The sequence below is a fragment of the Mobula birostris genome, chromosome 7 (genome assembly GCF_030028105.1).
Source record: "Mobula birostris isolate sMobBir1 chromosome 7, sMobBir1.hap1, whole genome shotgun sequence".
In the NCBI taxonomy this organism is placed as follows: domain Eukaryota; kingdom Metazoa; phylum Chordata; class Chondrichthyes; order Myliobatiformes; family Myliobatidae; genus Mobula; species Mobula birostris.
This window is the reverse complement of record NC_092376.1, coordinates 35,597,138-35,620,035: the sequence shown is the minus strand read 5'-3', so window position 1 is coordinate 35,620,035 and position 22,898 is coordinate 35,597,138. Positions and strand designations below refer to the sequence as shown.

Genomic DNA, 22,898 nt, shown 5'->3' with positions numbered 1-22,898 from the left:
AAACTGTATGCAGACAATATCGAAGTCAGAATTGAACCCAGGTTGCTGCGACTGTGAGGTACCAGCTCCAGTACCTCTGCCAATGGTTTTGATAATCCCGTGACAGCTGGATCCCAGTTACAGGCAGCTGGGTCCAGAGACTTACTTTGGTCAAGATCTGGCTTCAAAATCAAGCGCTGAACTGAGGAAGCTCTGCACCAACAGCTCAGAAACATGGGTATCAGAAGCAATTTAGTTTAAGGTTTCTTGATCTGACATTCTCTGACACTTGCTTAAGTGTTCAAATAAATAAATTTGTGCAGGATATTTAGTAACCAGACAAAGCCACAAAAAATTCTGGAGTGTCCACTTTCAGAATGATAAGAAACAACTCAACTTCCATTATGTATTCTTCTGGTTTTCAATAAATCATTTATTCACAGATTTGGCTTGTTTATTTATTGTAGTATTTATGCACCACACATAGTCAGATGATGACTACTGTAAAGCAATGACATTTCACAGGAGTTAACTTTTACAATGTTCTACAAAATAGTCTGTGGGGAAGATTTTGGCCTTGGATGTTTCTTGCCTGATGTCTCAGAGGTTTTACAATTGTAAAAGTTTATCCATGTGAAAGTTTTTCACTTTTAGGAATGTTTTACACAGTTGATACAAGTATTCTAACATAAATTTCATTACTTTCCTAAGAACTAAATATCAAACTGTGGAGCTTTACTTTAGTTTGTCATATCGTACAATACTGCTGTTCAGTGATACAATCCTAGTCACCTATCTCACCATTCTATGCTCTGTAAAGTACTGTCCAATCAAGTTTTATCGTACTACATTTTAGAGTAATCAGGTTACTTACCATGGATGTTACAATTATTTTAAGTGTTGCAACTTATTCTGGAAACCTAGATAAAAGTTGCTTTAGAAAATGCATTGGATACTGATTATATTGAAGAATTCAGGATTCGTATACTGAGAAGTACTTCTCTTTCACAGAGATTCAGAATCCTTTGAACAACAGTATAATTTTTGCACCATAACTTGTTTCTTTTCAAAAAAAAAGTTCAGAAACTGAAAACATCAATGTTTTTCATGGTGCGAGGAAAATACAGCACCTAAATAGTTAAGAATACAGACAATGGCTGAATTGCAAAGCAGCTGGACTCACCTACACCTTCACATGCCTTGTGCTTTTCCATTAAACCATGCTAGAATCAATACTGTTCATATATCAGTGCAACATCGTCCTAGCTAATTAACTAAACATTCATTATTTCTTCAGAAATGATTTATAAAATTGCACTAAGCAATTAGAGCTTGGTAATGGGAACAGGGTTTATTAAAAGGGAGAATTTGGTGAACGAACAGTCTCGGACGAGCTTGGTGAGTAATCTTCAGATTCAGAGTTGTGTTCTGGTGCATTAGTTTGTACCACATAGCTTCTCCTCACATCCTGGTTGCATCTTCTTCGGAAAACCTGCCTCTCCTTATCAAGAGCGGTGGTCTGTCAGGGTCATAAAATAGTAAATGAGAAAAAAAAATCAGGTTTGAGACACATGTAGGAACATTACCTAAATTGTAATCATGATCAAAGGGAATAAGACTTTATATATATTATACATTTTACAAATGGATATCTTGGAATAGATAATTGCATTTCAAACGGTGTCTTTGAAGCATTCTAGCACTGGCAATTGTCACGTTTCATAAAATATTATTTTCTATAAGTTGATGCTTGTAAATGGAATCTTTGATGTTAATTTTCCAATATACAAAAACCTATTCTATTCTGAATTGTGCAAGTAAATCTAGTCCAACCTCATTAATGTTGTTATTTACAGGAATTGAAAATAATGTGAAGTCTTAGTTAATGCATTCACTGTGGATGTACAGTATGCCTAAAATGCAGGAATACTAGGGCCTCTGTTAGAGTGAGGTCAGAGCTGCCGTAAAACTGTTAATATGTCCCCTAGAAAGGGATTAACACTCTCACTACCTTCTGGCTGCCTAGGACACTCCTGCCCCACGTATACACACACACACACAACTTCTACAAGCAATGAATTATTTCTAAGGTTGGAGTGTACATTTCAGTCCAGAACCAATTTGGATTGGTTATTATTTGTTTTTAAAGTTCAACATAATTCTAGCTTTTTTGTAAAATTGTAATCGTGCCTATTGGCTTGCAGATGTTGCATACCATACTGTGATTCTAAAAGCTGTGAAATCCATCCAGTAAAAGTTTAATTTAATGTATTTAATCACCATAAACCAATTACCTTGACTATATAAAATAGTAGACCCTTTGTGTAATGTAGGCAAGCCCACTGATTTTATCTTACCACAGTAAAGATAGATAATGGAATGCCATTCTAAAACAATAGTAAGTTTACTCTTCTCCCATCTAATATAAATAGAACCCTGTAAAATTGTTTATCAAAAATTTGTGGCACTGTTACTGAATATTTAGTATTCACATTAAACAGAAATCCAAGGATGAACACTTGAAATTTATACATTAAAGTAAGCAGCATCATTGACTACTAAAACTATATCCATTTTCCCATTATTGATACACTTATTCATTTGGGGTCAGCCAACTGTTTTGATTTCATCCGATTTCACTAACAAGAATTTGGAAAAAGAATAAGAAAATCTTTCCAATAGGCAAAAGAGCAATAGAACCATAGAACGGCCCTTCTAGTCTGTGCCGAAACTTTATTCCACTAGTCCCATTGACCTGCAGCCAGTCCATAACCCTCCAGACCTCTCCCATCCATGTACCTATCTAATTTATTCTTAAAACTTAAGAGCCTGCATTTACCACGTCAGATGGCAGCTCGTTCTGCACTCCCACCACTCTCTGAGTGAAGAAGTTCCCCCTAATGTTCCCCTTAAACCTTTCCCCTTTCACCCTAAAGCCATGTCCTCTTGTATTTATCTCTCCTAATCTAAGTGGAAAGAGCCTATTCACATTTACTCTGTCTATACCCCTCATAATTTTGTAAACCTCTATCAAATCTCCCCTTATTATTCTATGCTCCAAGGAATAAAGTCCTAACCTGTTCACTCTTTCCCTGTAACTCAACTCCTGAAGACCCGGCAACATCCTAGTAAATGTTCTCTGCACTCTTTCAATCTTACTGATATCCTTCCCATAGTTAGGTGACCAGAACTGTACACAATAATCTAAATTTGGCCTCACCAATGTCTTATACAACCTCCCCATAACATCCCAATATATAAAATTATTTTAGAATGTATTTTTGATTATCTGGCAGCAATTATCTTGAGAGGGAGGTGAGCCAATGAAATATTAAAAGTACAAAAACATTATCAGGAACTTTAAAAAAATCAAAGTAACAATTATTTCTTATACTTTTCCCTGAATGCAAGTCAGTGACACTTAGAACTTATACTGCAGCCTGACTGGTTTAGCTGTCCTTTTATAATAAAGGAATAATGCTTTAAATTCTTTTCCTACATTTTGGTTTTTAAAGTTCAACATAATTCTAGCTTTCTTTGTAAAACTAATCGTGCCTATTGGCTTGCAGATGTTGCATACTATAATGTTGTTGGATTGCAGTTTGTATTTAAAGTTTTGAAAATGAAAACAAAAAAATAAAAATTTAAAAATGTAACCAGTTCTATTAACAATGCACATTCACTTCATTGCTTGATGGGAATAATTTAAGTTATTTTTGCATTCGGAATATTGCTGTAAATCACAATACACTGAGGTACTTTATTCTGTTCATATGAGCACTTTAGTTAATATTGCATCACATTATGATGTAACATTAATGATTACAACTTAAAATATAATTCGATATCTTGTTGAAAATAAGTGTGACATTTAAACAATCCTGAGACAAACAGAGGAAGGTTTGCTGAAAATTATGCTGACATCTGCCTTATTTACTATTGTACAAAGTTCAGAATGAAACTAACAAAAGAAAACTGGGGAGTTACTTGCTTTTAAGGTAGTTATGTTGCTGTTATACCATATCTACCTGACTGACTGATACATGTATAGATTTTGCAATTTTCTTGCCAGCAGACTGGTTATGTTGTAAACCACACTGAACTAAGAGATGAAGAGACTTCACATATTCCAAGTGTAGGAATTACTTAATTCAAAGTTACATGAGAAAGATTTTTACAATAATGGAACAATTATCTTTTTCTGAAAAATGTCAGCAGTTCTGACAACTTTCTTCCAAGACTGTCAGGAAGCTTTGAATACTTGTGCAAGGCCGGAGTTCAAATCTTTCTGACAGTTGTTTACTGGGATTTCCAGACTGAGCTTTGCTGTTAGACACTTTGTGAAGTCATGTGCTGGAGCAACAACCCAGCAAATCCCCAGCAGCTATGCTGATTAATCTGTCCCGTTAACCTACACCAAGCTGGTTTATCACTTTTTAAAGGAGCTCTAAAGATATGCACAAGTAACAGAAATAACGAAGTCTGAAAAGTCGGAAGACTTTGCAAAGACTAATATTTTAAAATATAATCCTTTTAATGCGACTTGCTTACACTATTGTTAATAACAGACTGACATCTAGAAAAGTAACATCCAGGAAAGACATCACCATCTGGGACATCTCTTCTTCTCGTTACTATCACCAGGGATGAAATGCAAAAGACCCACACACAACATTTTAGGAACAGCTTCTTCCCCTCCGCCATCAGATTTCTGAATGGTCCACGGACATTATTTCACTATTCCTCCTGTGCACTATTATTATATATTTATTGTAAATTACTGTCACTTTTATGTCTTGCTCTGTACTGCTGCCACAAAACAACAAACTTCACAAAATATATCAGTGATAATAAACCTGATTCTGATTCTATTTCTAATTGATCGTAAATAAAATCCAAAGTTTCAGAATCTACTACCCAGAGTTCTAAACAACTTGATATTTATGGAAAAAGAGATGTCTCATGAGCACAACATAAGCGAAAAAAAGGATAAGTAAAAGGTAGTTGCCTTTTAGCCTGTATCCAGAATGAACAAGATTAGTGAACAAGATTAGTAACCTGGAAATCAATTTAAAATTTTGAATTGGTATTCAAACTTTCCCAAACACCATACAAGCAGATGTCACAATACCTCCATTTTCATACGTTTCTTGGTGATATGCATATTTTACTTTTAATTGATTAGAAATACTAACACTTAGAACTTTTAAAACAATGTAAATAACAGAGTTGAATGTTACGATGTGTCTCGCTTGAGAAAAGCTTTCTGCTTAGCAGCTTAGTACATTCAAAGAGCGAGTTCAGTAACTGAGATCATTAATTATGTTATTGCTGATCCACTAATGCTTCTGAATGATTCCCGCTGGGACCGGTACCTTTAAATTGTTCAACACTCTCTCTTTGGCTTTTTTTAAAAAGGCAAGCTCTTTACACTTACAGTATTCCAAAATACTAGCAAAGTCACTGCAACCAAATGTCTTAGTAACACCAAATTGTGTACAGTCTCTCTATTTTGCTTTTGAAATCAGGTTAGTGAATAGCGTATGAATTTTGGGAAAATTTCTTGTTCAGATAACGAATAACTGGAGGTATGTAAGAATTTTACAATGCAAATTCCATCTGTAACATCCTTTTTCAATCATAGCTCAAGCTTATATAGCCACAGAGTATTGGTTTTCATGTTAATATACCATTCTAACAGCAACAAAGAAATGCACTGGACATGCACAGTGTAAAAGGTAAATGGTTATGGCATTTCCCATCATTCTCAACTCTTGTACTCAGGGTTGTTATCTTTTTAACAATCCCTTTGAAGTTTTTCTGGAGTTGAGTTTTGGGAAATGGAATACTTTCTGTTCTGGGGAACCAGTACCATTGTTGAATATTATCTGTTTCACTTCACTCTGAGAAAATGGTAAACACAACTTGAGAATGCTCAACAATGACAATGGTTGCCAAAGCGAGAGTGATTTTCAGACTCTGCAAATTGCTTCTTACTCTATTAGTGACATTCTTCCTTTCCCATTCCAGCTATCACATGATATCTCTAAGTAAGATTGCCAATTTAGTCCTAAATTGAGGGCAATTAAGACCTGCATGAACTGGAAATTGGGATGCAATAGTTGGTACTCATTTCATGTGAATCTTTCATCTAAGTGATATAAGAGACTCATATTCCATCAGAATGGGCTGCAATCGCATCCAGGATAAATTGTCTGCTCTTATTCACTCAATCTCAATACTGTAACCTTATAGTGACCATGGGGAATTGACTGATATTCTTTATTTTTGAAATTTAACAGAGAAGTATGTAAAAAGTTCTGGTACTTCTGAAGTGAATTATCGACATCTGTAACTTTATATCCATCCTGGGGGTGAAACGAACTCAAAGCTTTGTTGTTACATAATCTTCATAAAATAATCTGACTGAGGGGCTGTCTCCTCCAACCATGTCTCTGATATATTTCCATGTAAATCATTGATTTTGTCAATGCATATGTTGTAATTCAGCCTTAATATGTGGAAGGAACCAACAAAAAAACGTAAGAGAGAAAAATGGGGAAATATGATGAGGGACGAACTATAGACTGAGCTGGAGACAGACAAATGCAATTGTTTCTTAATGGAATGTATTTCTGCGACTCTAGAATTACCTTTTCCTTTTATCTTGAATAATGTTAGGAAGACTCCGGGGACTCTTGTCTATTTTCTCAATGAACTCATACATTCAATCAACTAAACCATTGCTTTCTGTGTGAACTACAGCAGTGATTCTTGCATGAAGAATAGGCATGTTTTTCTGAACTACTGCTCTGTATGTATTTTTATACTTTGAAATTAATAATATGGAGACTGAATACAGTTATGTTCATGTTCTTGTTTGGATATGGACAATTGAATGAAACACAGATAAACATTAGAATTGTTGTGATAATCACCCACTAGTTTTTCATATAAACAGTGGGTTCCAAAATTTGCACTATTGAAGATAGCAGTTTGAAAATGTTCCAGAATTTGCTAAAAGCTATTGGTAGGGCAACTTTTTATTAGGTGATCAAACCTTATGAAAAGTCATTGACACAATAGTTTTTAGGTAGCTATATGAAACCAATTAGCACCAAATATGAGTCCAGCTCAGTCCACAAATAAAATGCTAAGCAGAGGCAGAACATGGGGCTCTATGAATTTGTAACTATGATTCTAATTATTAAAGGACAGTCTTTAGTCAATGTATTTGGCTTAAACAGTGAGTACTATTATGAAGAAATGTTCTGGAGCAGGAACCAAACTTGATGTGCAAGAAAAATCAATCTTTCTAGAATATAAATGTAGCATTGAGAACTGTGCCAAAAATCATTTCTGTGTATGCTGCCTGAGGTACTGCACCGGAAATGGTAACTGTAAATAACTCTCCACCAGAGGAGCAAAGCACCACATGCTGCAATGTATTCTGGGTAGGGTGAGGGTCTGCTGAGCCCACACCTCAAGGCCAATAATACGATGGAGCCCTAGCACAGTTGTTATTTGTTACTTCAGAGCCCTAGAATGTTTGCCAAATTTTTAAAAAAGACTTGACAAATCAATGTTTGAGCTATTGAAGCAACCTATTATTAGAGAAATTCCATTTTTAATGTTGTTTGCTGCTCTCATTTGCCTTTTATACTACACCAGTGTCCAAGTAGACGATAACATAGTACTATAAAAAATGTATGAGTCCTCTTTGGGTAAATCTTTCTATGAGATTAGGACTGAGCAGCCTGAATAGTAAATCTCAAGCACTTTCAAGTGGAAAATGGTTCAAATGATCATGTGAGTAGCCTGCATGTGCACTGAATAACCCAATTGGAGCCAGTTAGTATTAAGTTAATGACAGACACGGGACATGCCAGTATGAAACAATTCCTCTTCTGACAGACAGTATGGCAGAGTTTACACCACACCGTCGCCTATATCTGCACTCAAGAAGAGACTGAAAAATGTGAAGGGTGGGGAGGAGGGTGGTGATTGTGAAAGTGTGATCAATAGGAAATGTAGAGCTGGATGGGCCACGCTTCAATGTGTAATTTCTTCCTACGAGCCTATTTGCATGACCTAGTCAAGACCAGGAGTGTGCCTGTACAGACGATATTTCTTTTCCTGGAAATAACTAGATTGGCAACATTGAAGATAATTTAATTTTAGAAGGGCTCTTCTAGCATAACACGTGGCTTATTTTCAAATGCAATGGACAACTGCATTAGCCTGGAACGTCAAAGCAACTTTTGTCCACATGTGGGATCCCAAAGACTTGCTAGTTAATAGGTTAATTGGCCCCAGTGCAGATGAATGGAAAGAAAAGCCGGAGTTGGATTGGGGAGCTGATGGACATATGAAAGAGACTACAGGGAATAAATTGGGGGAATGGGATGGTAGGAATGGCTGACCTGACCACAATGGGCCGCATAACCTCCTCTTATACAGAAATAAAATATGTGAAATAATTCTTCAATGGCTGGAGTCACGTCGTGCACAAAGGAAAATATTTGTAGTTGACGAAGGTCAATTATCCCAATCTCACTACATTACTGTAGAGTTCCTCAAGGTCCTGTTTTAACCTCAGCTACCTTAGTCAATGATTGTACAATGTTCAATTGCATTTGCAACTTGTCAGAAAGTGGAGTTCAAACCTTCATCTAGAATTTAGGGATAGGCTATTAAGTAGGAAAAAAAGTGTCAGAATTAATAGACAAAAGCCTTCTCCAGCAATGGAGCATTAAACTACCTTGATATTCAAAATACATGGCCAAGTCCCTCTCTGTTAACTTTTTGAGGGTCACCATTGAGCAGAAACACAACCGGATCAATAATGTGAATACAAGAGCAGGTCAGAGAAGAGTATACTGTAGCAAGCTGCTAACATTCCAAAGACCATCCACTAACTGAAAAGTTCAAATCAGAAGTGTGATTGAACACTCTCCGCCTACTTGATTAGGTGAAGCTCCCAACAATGTCAGATCAATTCCATCCGGGACAAAAACAGGCCTCTGCACACTGTGACCACAGTCCCTCCTATCTTAAAAAAACCCTGCAATGACTTATCTGCCTATTCCAACAGCACTCTCGAAGTCACAACTTCTGCTGTCCAGAAAGATAAATGCAAAATGTATATGGGAACAACACAACCTGAATGTTCCCCTCTAAATCACATACCATTCTGTCTTGTGCTTGGCCTAGACCCCAGAACTCCTTACCCAACAGCATTATGGGTGACAGAGTCACCAGACAGAGTGTAGTGGTTCCAAGTAGTCACAACAGTTATTGTCATTTTTCAACAAAATGGCTGACCCATTATGCTGTGTAATTATTAGTTCTGAATTCTCCAACCAGGAAACTATTGATCATCTTTCCTGTCAAGTTTAATAAACTTGTTTCAATATATCCCAATCTTCTAAACTCTTTAACAAAAGCATAGAAAGCTAGGCTACAAAAAAAAGGATCTATTCTGTTACACAAGACAAAAAGAATTTAGGTTAATCTCACTTTCCAGCTGTTACTTGATCACCTTGTACGTTATACCCCTCAGGTAGCTCTTGGAAACCTAAATATCCATTATTGGTTCCTGTTCATCTACTCTGATACAGTCATTTAAAATTCAAACAGATTCCAAGATTTGTGCAAACTCTAAAAATATCTTGTTGTTCTACTCTTCCCATGAATGTGAACAACCAATCTTTTCACTACATCGTATTCTTGTTCACTGCCTATATTTCTCTGAACTCTCATTGTGATATAACCTGAACTGTCACTCCACTGGAGAGAAGCATATGACTATCTCAGTAATCTGTGCATCCTCCCTCATTGGTCAGACCTACCATGATGCACGAATATTGTATTTAAACAAGCCACTGGGGAAGCTAATGCTTAATATTCAAGGAGTGATGCTTCTGCATTGCACTTCTGGCTTTCAAGAAGACCATAAGACATAGGAGCAGAATTAGGCCATCTGGCCCATCCAGTCTGCTCCGCCATTCAATCATGGCTGATCCTTTTTTTAAAATCTCCTCCTCAACCCCAGTTCCCGGCCTTCTCCCCGTAACCTTTGATGCCATATCCAATCAAGAACCTATCAATCTCTGGCTTAAATACACCCAACGACCTGACCTCCACAGCTGCATGTGGCAACAAATTCTACAAATTCACCACCCTTTGGCTAAAGAAATTTCCCTGCATCTCTGTTTTGAAAGGATACCCATCTATCCTGAGGCTGTGCCCTCTTGTCCTAGACTCCCCCATCATGGGAAACATCATGCCGACATCTACTCTGTCTAGGCCTTTCGACATTTGAAAGGTTTCAATGAGATCCCGCTTCATCCTTCTGAATTCCAGCGAGTACAGACCCAGAGCCATCAAACGTTCCTCGTATGATAACCCTTTCACATAAGAACTGCTGCTTCGTAATAGTTTTCAAAGTAACTGCATTATTTTGGTTTAATTTCCTGTCTTGAAACGATAAATCTGTCATTTGCCTCAATTAAGTTATATTTCAAACATTACAAACTGATCACTTTTATTCATCCCTTTTTTTATGGGGTTTAGATTGATGGGCAGTGCTTTAGTTGTATCTTAAAAACAAAACAGCAGAAACACGAGGAAAAAATGAACAGACATGAGATTAATACTTGCTCCTTGTTCCCAGCGCAGAGATGTTGATGAACAATTGTGGTATCAAAATTTCATTTTCAAGCCGAAATGAAATGGATACCAAAGCAAATATATGATGCAAGGAATTTGTGAAAGTGACACAGAATGCTGAAAGAAAACTGAAAAGAAATTTGTCGCAGAACAGTGAATTATGAAAGGAGATTGAAAGATTCCCTCTTGCTTAAGGTAAAAGCTTCATTTGCTACTAATACTGTTTAAGAGTGAAGAATTGAAGCATTTTAGTCTGCAAAACTCAAAGGCAGTTATTGATATTAGCTGTTGATGTTAAGGTTAAAAAATTGTAAAATATGTTTTATTTGAACAGTTGTTAACAAGCCAGAAGCTGAGGCATTTACCAAAGACGAGCAAATAAATGAACTTTAGATGTAAAATGACATAATAATCATTTACATTCATAAAGCCAGCTCACTGGGGTTCATTCACAAAGAGTCAACACTATGCCAGTCAAAGATCTGGAATGGGACAGTAACCTGTCACCTAATTAATTGCTATTTTCACTCTGTACCCTTAAAACAAATGCATATACAAAAACACAAGGAAATTAGGGGAGGACTGGATGACTCAGCACCTCAAATCTGTTCCATCATTCAATATGATCACAGCTGATCAACACTGGCCTAAATTTGTCATTTATACTAGTTCCCCAATACTCTCATTACCCTGATTTTTCAAAACATATCCTCCTTCACCTTAAATACTTTTAATGATCTAATCTGCACACCCTCAGGGTACAGAATTCCAGAGATTCACCATTGTCTACAAAAAGAAATTTCTACACATCTTTTTGAATTACCAACTCCTTGTCTTGTAGCAATGCTCCTTGTTTTTTTAGTGAGAACATCTGAACATTTATCTTGTCAGGCACACTCAGGATCTTTTATGTCTCCATAAAATCACAGCTCATTCTTCTGAACTGCAAAGCAGGCCCCAACTATCTAGCCTCTTGATAGGACAGCATCTTGATTATTTGGATGAATAAATATTATTCAATCTTTTTTCCTGTTACATCACTGAGAAGCCCACTGAAATATAACCATATAACAATTACAGCACAGAAACAGGCCATCTCGGCCCTTATAGTCTGTGCCGAACTCTTACTCTCACCTAGTCCCACTGACCTGCACTCAGCCCATAACCCTCCATTCCTTTCCTGTCCATATATCTATCCAATTTAACTTTAAACGACAGCATCGAACCTGCCTCAACCACTTCTGCTGGAAGCTCGTTCCACACAGCTACCATTCTCTGAGTAAAGAAGTTCCCCCTCATGTTACCCCTAAACTTTTGCCCTTTAACTCTCAACTCATGTCTTCTTGTTTGAATCTCCCCCACTCTCAATGGAAAAAGCCTATCCACGTCAACTCTATCTATCCCCCTCATAATTTTAAATACCTCTATCAAGTCCCCCCTCAGCCTTCCACATTCCAAAGAATAAAGACACAACTTGTTCAACCTTTCTCTGTAGCTTAGGTGATGAAACCCAGGTAACATTCTAGTAAATCTTCTCTGTACTCTATTTTGTTGACATAATTCCTATAATTCGGTGACCAAAACTGTACACAATACTCCAAATTTGGCCTCACCAATGCCTTGAACAATTTCAACATTACATCCCAACTCCTATACTCAATGCCCTGATTTATAAAGGCCAGCATACCAAAAGCTTTCTTCACCACCCTATCCACATGAGATTCCACCTACAGGTGTACATTGCACCACTAAATTCCACCAAGTAGTGAGTGGTGTATGTGGTATTATGCTACAAGAACAAAACCTCTCCAAATTAATTTTCCAAGACAAATCATCTTTACCTTGGAAAGTGATGGCTTTTGGACAGCAGGAAATAGAACCTGAATATGAGTGATTCTTCACATCTTTCAGAGTGTAATGGAAGTTATATACTGGTGTATTGTGAGGAACTTCACTACAAAATGAGAACTGAAGTTGTAGGACCGGCCGCAACCAGCAATACTCTAAGCATTCATCTGTGTTTGGACATTCAAACTAAATTAAGTCTGGACTTACATGCACATGCTTCGAGTCTGGGGTTTACTGAAATATTGGGATGCAGGACCTGTTACCCAGCTCTTCAGTTGCATTCCCCATTGATTCCAGTGGCAGACCATCATTATTCTAGGAAAACGCCAGCTGGATCCTCTGTCACTCAACCTTAGTCAGCTTAATTGTTTGTATTAGTGAACCAGATTTAAGAGGCGTTCAGCCAGACACATGAACAGCAGGGTACGGAGGCATATGGGCCTCACAATGACCAGACATCATAGGCTGAAGGGCCCATGGCTGTGCAGTAATGTTCTATGTAGGTCTGCATGTTGGTAGGTGTGGATGGAGGTAATTGAAAATGTATAAAAAAGCAGATATTGAAAAGCTGAAACTAAAATCAAAAACGCTGGAAACACTCAGCAGGTCAGCCAGCATCTTTGGAATGAAAAACAATACCAGGTTTTCAGGCCAAAGATCCTACGTCAGAACTACGGGAGAAAACAGGCTGGTTTTAAGTTGCAGACGGGGTAGGAGGAGCAACAGAGTCATAGAACACCACAGCACTGTAAGAGACCCTCAGCTCGTCTAGTCCGTGCTGATCTACTAACCAGCCTAGCCTCATTAACCTGCACCCGACTGTAGCCTCCATACCCCTCCCATCCATGTACCTATACAAATGTCTCGTGTTGAAATTGAACCTGCATCCACCACTTCCACAGGCAGCTCGTTCCACACTCTTACCACCCTCTGAGTGAAGAAGTACCCCCTCACATTCTCTTTAAATATTCACCTTTCACCCTTAACCCACGACCTTTAGTTCTAGTCTCACCCAACCTCAGTGGAAAAAGACTACTCGCATTTACCCTACCTACACCATCCATAATTTTATATTGTTTTTCCTTTTCATGCCTTGTGGCATATTGGGTGACATTTTTGCTGTTTCCATAGCATTTGACTGTTTTTACAAGGTTGAGTTGCTAGCTCGACACTTAATCCAGCATGGATGGAAAGTGTGCAAGGTGCTGACCGGATTCGAATTCAGGATCAGTCACCTCGAAATCCGGCGCTGATGCCACACCACCGGCCAGCAATAATTCTGTATACCTCTATCAATTCTCCTACGTTCTGGAGAATATATTAAAGCCCTAACCTATTCCACCTTTCCTTATAATTCAATTCCTGGCAACATCCTTGTAAATTGTCTCTGCACTCTTTCAATCCTACAGCTTTCCTGTAGGTAGGTGACCAGAACTGCACACAAGTAAATGAACTACCTCTGGTAGCTTGAGGTCAAGGTGACTGAGGAGATGCTAACTGGGTTAAGACCTTACCACTGGGCCTGGAGGGGTGATACTGAGCTCCCAGCTACATGCTGCTTTAAGTCTCCACCTCATTCTATGTTTCTACTTCTTGTTTCCTGTACAAAGTCCAACATGAAAAACAGCACTTCAACTTCTGTTTGGACATGTTGCAGCCTTTAGTACTGAATTCAACTATTTCAAATAACTCATTCTTTTCTGTGTATATCAGAAATGTCCAGTTCTACTGTAAGGTTATCCATCTGGAACATAATTAATTCAATGTTTGCCTCTACACGAACAGTCCAATCTGTTGGGGATTTCCAGCTTTCCCCTTTTGGTTTATCCTTTTAATAATATGTATAGCTTGGATTTTGCGGCTTTCTCTCCCTCTCATTACCCTCATTCAACCATTGGCCAGACCACTCCAAAAACATCGGGATCAGTCGAGCCAGCCCTGCCTCATCCTATCTGTTTTGAAGGAGGATCAACAGCCTGAAACGCAAACTCTTTCTTATTCTGCAGTGCTGTCTGAACATACTGTTTACTTCCAGCATTTTATTTCACATCTTATTAAAGGGGAGAGCGTTAGGGCTTTTTTAAAAAAAACCTTTAGTTTAATTTGTTAATTATTTAAGTACTTTTGTATGTTATTAATAAATATTATTAATCCCAAATTTTTCTTACTCAGTTTTAAAATGCCTCTGAAATATACATGTTAAAAAGACTTGACAGAAAACTATTTCATCATAACTAACTATGTTTCATCATGTTTTTGAGATTTATTGCATTGACCTACAACCTCAGGGTATCTGTAGATCCTACTGTAAAAGAATGCACCTGTAATTATTGTGGTGCCGCCTATAGTTGTCTCATTAAGATGACAGTATTACAAAGTTGTTCTGATCCATACTGCTTGTTTTCTTCTCTCTCTTGCATCCTTTGTGAGTGTACTACTCTATAAACAATATCTGAGGGGAGGGAGGGAACGTCAACTCGGACCATGAGAGGTCTGTGTCAGGCACTTTCATGCCTTACAAGGCGCAGATTGAATTTTCTTAGATTGTTGTGATTGAAGATGACTGTGATTTCTTTGAGATGAGTACATGCGCCAAGATCTATCATTCCAGATGAATTTAAAGTTTTGCACAGAACTCCTTGAACAGCAGGGTTGACCCCTGGATCAATTTCCATTTCATCAGCTAATACTGCTTAAAAATATCTTCAGCTGTGTCATTCAGTGCTATTTCTGGAACTTTACTGTGTGTAAATCAGCTGCTGCAACTTTGATAACTGCACTTCAAAAAGTTCTTAAATCGGTGTAACAATCTTTGGGATATCTTGAGGTCACAAAGACTGCCTTTAAATATTTTCTCCTTATGTAAGCTCTTTCATTGTGGTGATTTTGAAATCACCAAAAAACTGAGTATGTTTAATTTATCCTATGCAGAATATTTAACAGCACACATGAAATGCCAGCAGAACTCAGTGGAGGTTGTCCAGTTTAACTTTCTGGTGAAAGGTGATCCCAGGGGTTTTGATGGTGGGGACACTTGGTGATGGTAATGCTACTGAATTTCAGGATTGGTTCATCTGTCTCTTGTTGGAAATAACCATTGCCTGGCACTATATATGGCCTGGTTGCTACTTACCAGCTCACATTTGATTGGTTGTCTGGGTTTTGGTGAATGCGGATATGGACTGCTCACTTGAACTGGTAAGGAATGATGAATAGAATAGAACCCTTTCTAATCATCAATGAATGTCCTCATTTCTCAGAGACACAAGAGGGGTTATTGATGAAGCAGCTGAAATTTGTTGAACCTTAGGATGCTGTCCTGAAGAATTCCTGAAATGATGCCCCCAACAATCACGAACATCTTTCTTGGTGCAAGGTTTGAGTTGAGGATGTTTTCTTTTTCTTTCCCCTTGGCACTCAAAATCACTTCACCAGAACCTTTTGTTGCCAGACTTTATTAAATACAGCTTTAATTCAGGAACTGAGCTCTTGGGTCCATGTTTATACCAAGGCTTCATAGACTTGTGGAGCTCAGGGTTCTGGTAATACCCAAACTGACCATCAGTGAATACATTATAGGTGGAAAATTGGCATCAGCATTGCTTCTGTGTCATCTTCCATCACTTTACTGTTGACCAAGCAGTGGATTTTTGATTCTTTTTGTGAACAGACTATTTCTTACACTGTTAGTTGATATTAGTGTTGCAACTGCACGAGAACGCCAAGGTCAGAGGACTAGAAAAATAAAAAAAATTACAGCTACTAAAGTAGTACTAATGAAGTGACTGAAGTGATTTTTTTTTTCTGTTTTCCTCTCACTAGATGCTGCCTGATCGGCTGTGTATTTCCAGAAATTTCTATTTTTAGAGCTACAGGAGTGGCTAGTTTCAGGCTGAAGTCTTCAGTATTACAGCTGGGACATTGTCTCATCTGATAGCTTTTTTTAAAAACACCCAATACTAATCGGTGTTTCTTAGTAATACAGAGTGAACTGAATTGACTAAATGTTGGATTCTGTGATGTCCAAGATCTCTGGGGAAAAAATTTGAGATAGATTATCTATTTCACACTTTTGGCTGAACATGGTGGTAGTGTGCAAGGTGGTTGCTGTGAGTTCTGTAGAATTAGTAAAAATTAGAACTTAATGATGTGGCACAATTTTTAACTATTTTTAAATCATAATGCACTTTACAAATAAATCCACAAAGAGAAGAACTAGTTAAAAGTAAACTAACTAGAGGAATAAAATTTCTGCAAAATAATTTTCAATGGAATTAAACCCAAAGAAAGTCAGAATTTACAATGAGTTAGAAAATCATTGCAAGTAGGAAGGAAATTTTAGCTGAGAACATTCTTTTTTTTCTGAAGAAGAGATAAAATTAATTGATGCTTATCTGCTATGAATGTGGCAACCAGTAAAGGAAATGCTTTCAGTTCAAACATGAACTACTGAGATAATGCAATAGGACAAACTGATTTTTAAAGGTGTTTAGATTGATGGTGAAAAGTTATTCCAATAAAGTGCCAGTATGATAGTGTTAAATGGACACTAGTGATAAAACTGTTTCATGTTGATCCTTGTATTTCATCAGACCAAAATAATTTATTCTGAGTTCCTCCAGCATTTTGTGTGTGTTTATTGCTTTGAATGTTCCTTTTATTAGTGATAGTTATCCTAATGGCAGTAAGTATGATATGTTGACTAACAATGGCTTTTGCAATGAGTGGGAGAACTTGCATAGACAATGTTTTTTTAAAAGTGAACTGTCCAAAACAGTTAACTAGAGTAAAGAGTATTAACTAAATTGTTCAAACTAAGTGACTGTATTTCAAAGGATTTTGGGACATCCTAGGGATGCAAATAGCCACTAGATAAATGCAAATTAATTCTTCCTTTTAGTTCTGATCTGTATTGTTAAAGACTCAGACCGTATTCATTTGTGCCTTTGAAAGAAGAGTTAAAATTGATTCCCCTTTGGTATATGCCAAAATGAAATGCAAGTTTGTAAGACAAAATGGTGTTAGCCTAGAAGTGGGAATGTTTTGAAGAAGTGATAAGGAGTACAAGTCTACAGCCCTAACAGTAGATAATGATGAATACGTTTTCATCTGCAAGTGCAAGTACCAAGAGGTCAAGACCGCAGCAGCTACTTAAGGCATGAGTAGGCCAAGCTTCCTTCCTTCCTTCTGCAGACTACTGTCACATACCTGAAGACTGAAGTTTGTGTCAAGTCCAAAAGAAAGTTTTGAGAGCGTGAAATTTTATTCTGTGGAATAAAGGTGAACTTTGCTCTTGGAAGAACAAGCAAAAAGCAACTTGTTCACTGTAATGAATGTGGAAATAAAATACAATATCCTTCTGTGAATATGACCACTGGCATGCTGAGTTTTGTTGATGTTCCCTTTCCTTAATTCTGATTTTCTTTATTTCTTTAGGATCCCCAGTAGTTATAGCTGGGTGTAATCTGTGTTTGCTTCAGTATTATTACTTTAATTTTTATTATTTATATGTTGTACTACAAGTTGGGAATAAAAATTCTGACATTCTATATTGTCACGGACCAGTGGTTTAGTTTGGCTGATACCTGAGAGTACCAGAATCTCATTCATCAAATGTCCATTCAAGAACAATAATCTGGTTACATTAAAAAAGAAAAATGCTGCTTTTACAGAAATAGGACTATATTCAATATTACTTCAGTCTTCAAAATGGGCAGCTCTCTGGTTAACCTCTGGATTTTTTTTTTGGTGTTTTACTTCTAATTAGGTATTTCAATCTGTTTTCCTCAGTTGTATCAATGCTGAACTGAACAAGTGAAGTCTCACGTGAAACAAATCAAAGGAAGGGGGAAGAAAAATTTAAAAAAAAAATCTGCAGGCTATTGTACAAATGTTTCTTGCCCATTTACAAGTAATCATGAAACAAATTTTGGAAAAGTTGTGGCTTACATCATTTCTCTTTCCCATGTGACTAAAACTAATCATGACAAATATGATACTTAACTGGAAGGAATGTATTTGGACAATGGAAAGAAATACTTTCCAAGAGAGACCAAGAAAAAAAGTAAAATTTTGGGGGTGAGCCAATTTTCAGATGGGCTGTTCTACAGCTGGATAACTGTCAGTCATGACTGCCAATTAAAATAAGAGTTGTAGGCTGCGGCCGTGTTGATCATTCTACAGCCCAAATGTAGGAAAACAACAACTTGAAACCATATAGTGCTTTTAATGTTGTGAAGCACCACAAGGGGCTTGTTTTAGAGGAAGCTTTTAAAAGGGCTCTTAAAGGAGGCCTCTAAGAGGAGCACAACCTTGTGGTTTGGAGGCCTGTGTGCCTCAATGATCTGGAGAGCTATGTTGGCTGCAGTCAAGGCCTTACACTTTGGCTCTTGGAAGGGTTGTGAAGCCCCTTGTGATGCTTCACTACATTAAAAGCATACAATAATTTCAAGGTGTTGTTTGCCCTTGCCAAACGAGTCAAAGGGTTGAGACCAGACTAAGAGTGGTCCAGTAGTCCTCCGGGTTCAGGGGTTCAGCTGACCAGCTAACCACCCTGACCGGTAAAACGAAGTTGTTAAGGAAACAGCAATGAACAATCCTTCCACATCTAAGTGTGACAGTATTTGTGAGCCTCCACCCAGGACTTGCATGACTGACAGTAGTGAAAACCGAGAGGAAATTACTGACATGATGAAGGACGGCCTGAGCGCCACCAGAGATGGAGGACCTTCACTGCTGCCCACTAGCAGCGTAAGGAGGAATGAGTTGATTGGCAGTGAGGCTTAAGGGGAGAGATGTAGAGCTACGAGCTTTTCCAGTTTAAAACAAGCTTGCCAATGGTGCAGTGAATAAACTCGATGATCACCCAGGCAGAATTTGGCTATTCTATGGCTGGAAGTTGCATTGATTGGGAGTGATATGAACACAAAAATGAGAACATTAAAATCAACGCATGATCTAACCAGGAGCCATTGTGGTTTAACATGGTGGGTGGATGGGATATGTTGTGAGTTTGGACAGTTTTTATGAATTCAAGTTTGCAGGATACAAAACAGCGGAGGCCAGCCACTAACATAATTGAAATATAGGGTCAGAGGTTGAAGAAAGGAACAGATGAGAGTTTCACCTGCTGAAGCAAAGTTACAAAGGATAGTGTTAGTTGTGGTGCAAAGATGTAGCTCAACTCTCATCTCAGGATCAAATAAAGCTTTCAGAAAATTTCCAGTGAGAGGGATGGAGCTAGTGGCTGAGATCCAGAGTCTGTGACAGCGACTAAAGGCAAGGGCTCCAACCTTATCAACATTCAGCAGGTGAAATTTTTTGCTCATTCCATACTAGATGCCATTCAAGCCATCTAATAATTTAGAGATTGGACAACTGAGGAATAGCTGGATGCTGTCAGGATACCTCTGGAAATTGTAGATCATCAAGCACAGGGTTGAGGGTGATTGTCATGGTACATTGAGGAGCAGGGGAATCAGAATGTTGTATGATTTCAGCAATATGTAGATGACAAATAAGAGGAAATTAAGTCATGCCACTTAGCCATCAATGGAGGTGTGGGATGGGTACTTATGGAAGGCCATTCCCTGGCTATGAGAGCATCAGGAAGAACAGCATTAGCCAAGTACATTCCCACTCACCCAGATGACAATGGAGAGTGATTGGAAGACGAGGAAGGGGAAGATTAGGTTAACTTTGAAGACTGTGAGAAATCAAGAAAAGTAAGGGGGGAGGTTATTATTGTTGTAAGTTTAGAATAGTTAAAGGTATGGGTGAACTAACATGAACACTGATTTTTCTCCCCCCAAAGGGAATGTGTGATACTGATAAAGGTTTAAAAACAGAAGACATTACTTTAGTGCGTGACTCAATCAGATCATGCTTGATCTATTTAAATAGATTTTATACATACCTAAAGCACATATGCAAACAGTGCAATACAAATATGATGTATTTTTTAAACCTGTCTGTATTACTTTGCAAGATTAAATGTGAAATGATGAAAATTTAAGCTAAACTGATATACAATGAATGGGTAAAAGCTTACAATGATGGCATGATGCACGAGTGGAGAATGAAGATGAGTGATTTGTTGTTTGTCTGTTACGATGAACTGATAAAGCAGCATATGGATAAATCAAAGGCACAGCTTTAGTTGCATAACTGACAGCTGAAGTAAGGTTAATGGAGACTGCCAGCACGTTGTCATGGAAACACTGACTTTTGGCACTGCACCATTTCATACCTTATCCAATACATTCCTGGTTGCTGGTAGTAGTCCAATGACTCTGATCGGTTGATGGTAAACCCCTGGTCCAGCTGAGCAGAGAGAAATCGGCAACTCAGTCCATTGCCATTGCGATCCCATACCCAACAGACCCATGTTGAGACTAGCCAGCTACTAATTCATATAAAGCTACAGACTATAGCCTGGTAACATTTTACCATAAAACTTAAAAATTAGGCCATATTGCAGGTTTGGGAACGTCTCAATGTTGCAACAGACATGAAAAATAACATGCAAGCTTCATGTAAAATGCAGTATTCATAGTAATGTAATAAGTTGCAGTATTAAAACCAGTTAAAGGCTATCATCCATAGAGTCAATCACAAGCACTAGATTGATTTAGCATACTGCATACCATTTTACCCAGTTCCAAGTAAGACAAAATCTATGAATTTTGTTTATTTTAATGTAGATTAACCTATTTAGCTTTGGTACTCATGAATGCTTTGTTTAAAGCTTTCACATATTTAAAATGATAAAAAAATTAATTGATCAAAATATCATTCCTTTTTATATAATAAAATTTTTTGACTATAGTTCCATGTATGGTTACTTAATTTTTTGACTTCATCTATTCACAGCATATTGTTCATTATAAAATCTTCTATAATATCCCTAGTGTTATGCTCAAAAATCATTCTGCATTGGACTCTTGGAGTAAAGAGAATTAGTGCTTGGCAAGCTTATGTTCGTCTACCAAATACAAAACTCCTATTGTTAGTACAACAGTAGCTCTCTTACTTCTAACGTTCTGGCCATGACTTTGAGGTTTAACAGCTATTTGTTACTCCAATCTACTTGCTGCACTTGTGGTTTGTTATGCTGGTTCAGATCTGAACAGTTGGGCAAAGAGCAGTGCTGTTGCTAAATGTCATACTCTTTGAGATGACTGGACATGGTTTCCTCGTCTCACTATAACATCTCCTTTAGTGACTAAATTTCTACAAAACCCACCTTACCGAGCTTAAACACATCTAACTATGCGACCCACCCATCCAAACTTGATTTCTTCAGTACTTGTTTCAACTTTTAAAAGATTGCACATGGTATGGTAATAATCAGATAGTGATTTGAAAGTATTCATTAAAATCATTTGCAATCTATATTAATAGTTGGCTTCTTCTCTTTCTGGATGTTCTTCAATATAAATCAGCAGAGAAAATACATGATATATTTTGGAAAAAAGCATATTAAATACAAATATTTGATTCAATATAGTACTAGAATTCAAAAAGAAATCTGTCATACACAACTCATCTTTTTTTAAACTACACACACAAACCATTCCTTTTGCAAAATACTATTTTGTCTCTTGAAAGCCTAAGATATAAAATTATATCTCAGCAGCCCTGAACAAATGAAGGCTTGTCTCATATCATTGGTGACATCATTAAAATGGCTGTTGGTGGTTCATGCATTAAATGCATTATTTATTTTAATAAATGCAGCACTTCCTGAAAATGGCTACCGTGATAAGCATGGTCCACTTTGACTGAAAACATTTTTTTTCTTGGCTCACTATTTAAATTGGACTCAAAATACAAGGCTTATTTGAATTTTTTTGAAGAATGCTGTTACAGACTTATTTAAAAGGCTATTTCTGGACCATTGGTAAAGATTCTCTCTAGGAACTGTTATGTAACACTTCCTTTTGTAAATGGTATACTTACACGTTACCTAAACAACCATTTTTTATTAAAGGCAACAGCCATTAAGATAAAAACCAATGTTTTCCATTTGATCATATCCATTTCCTTCCTCTAAAGCTGAAAGCCTTTTCTCCTGTCAACCGCTGCCATCTGGTGGCCGTTTAGTTTGTGCTAAGTGTTTTAAAATCCCTCCAATGGCTATTTAGGATATTATCGCTACATCTTCTACGATTAGCTTAAGTTTAAAGTACTCTTCTTTATGTTATTTATAAATACCCATTACTTACAATCAACTTTACTGAATTTTATGAAAAGCACAAAAATGGTCTCTAAAGGAACAACTGCACAAATATAATGAGGTGAGCTGATTTTTATGAACATGCTTCCTCACTAATACTACTCCTGTATAGACTTTTTATGCATGTCTACTTTTTTTTTATAAATCCACTATAAAAGAATAC

The 22,898-nt window shown here is 37.3% G+C and overlaps 1 protein-coding gene across 2 annotated transcripts in view; it reads right to left on the bottom strand.

Moving 5' to 3' along the window:
• Positions 1-433: 433 nt before the first annotated feature.
• The window catches only part of dclk1a (doublecortin-like kinase 1a), an 82,207-nt gene continuing 59,742 nt past the window's right edge, over positions 434-22,898 (bottom strand). For both annotated transcript variants that reach the window (XM_072264276.1, XM_072264277.1), the window contains exon 13: positions 434-1,498. In XM_072264276.1, the coding sequence (XP_072120377.1) occupies positions 1,334-1,498 (165 nt within the window). In that variant the 3' untranslated portion in view covers positions 434-1,333. The remainder of the gene's footprint in view (positions 1,499-22,898) is intronic.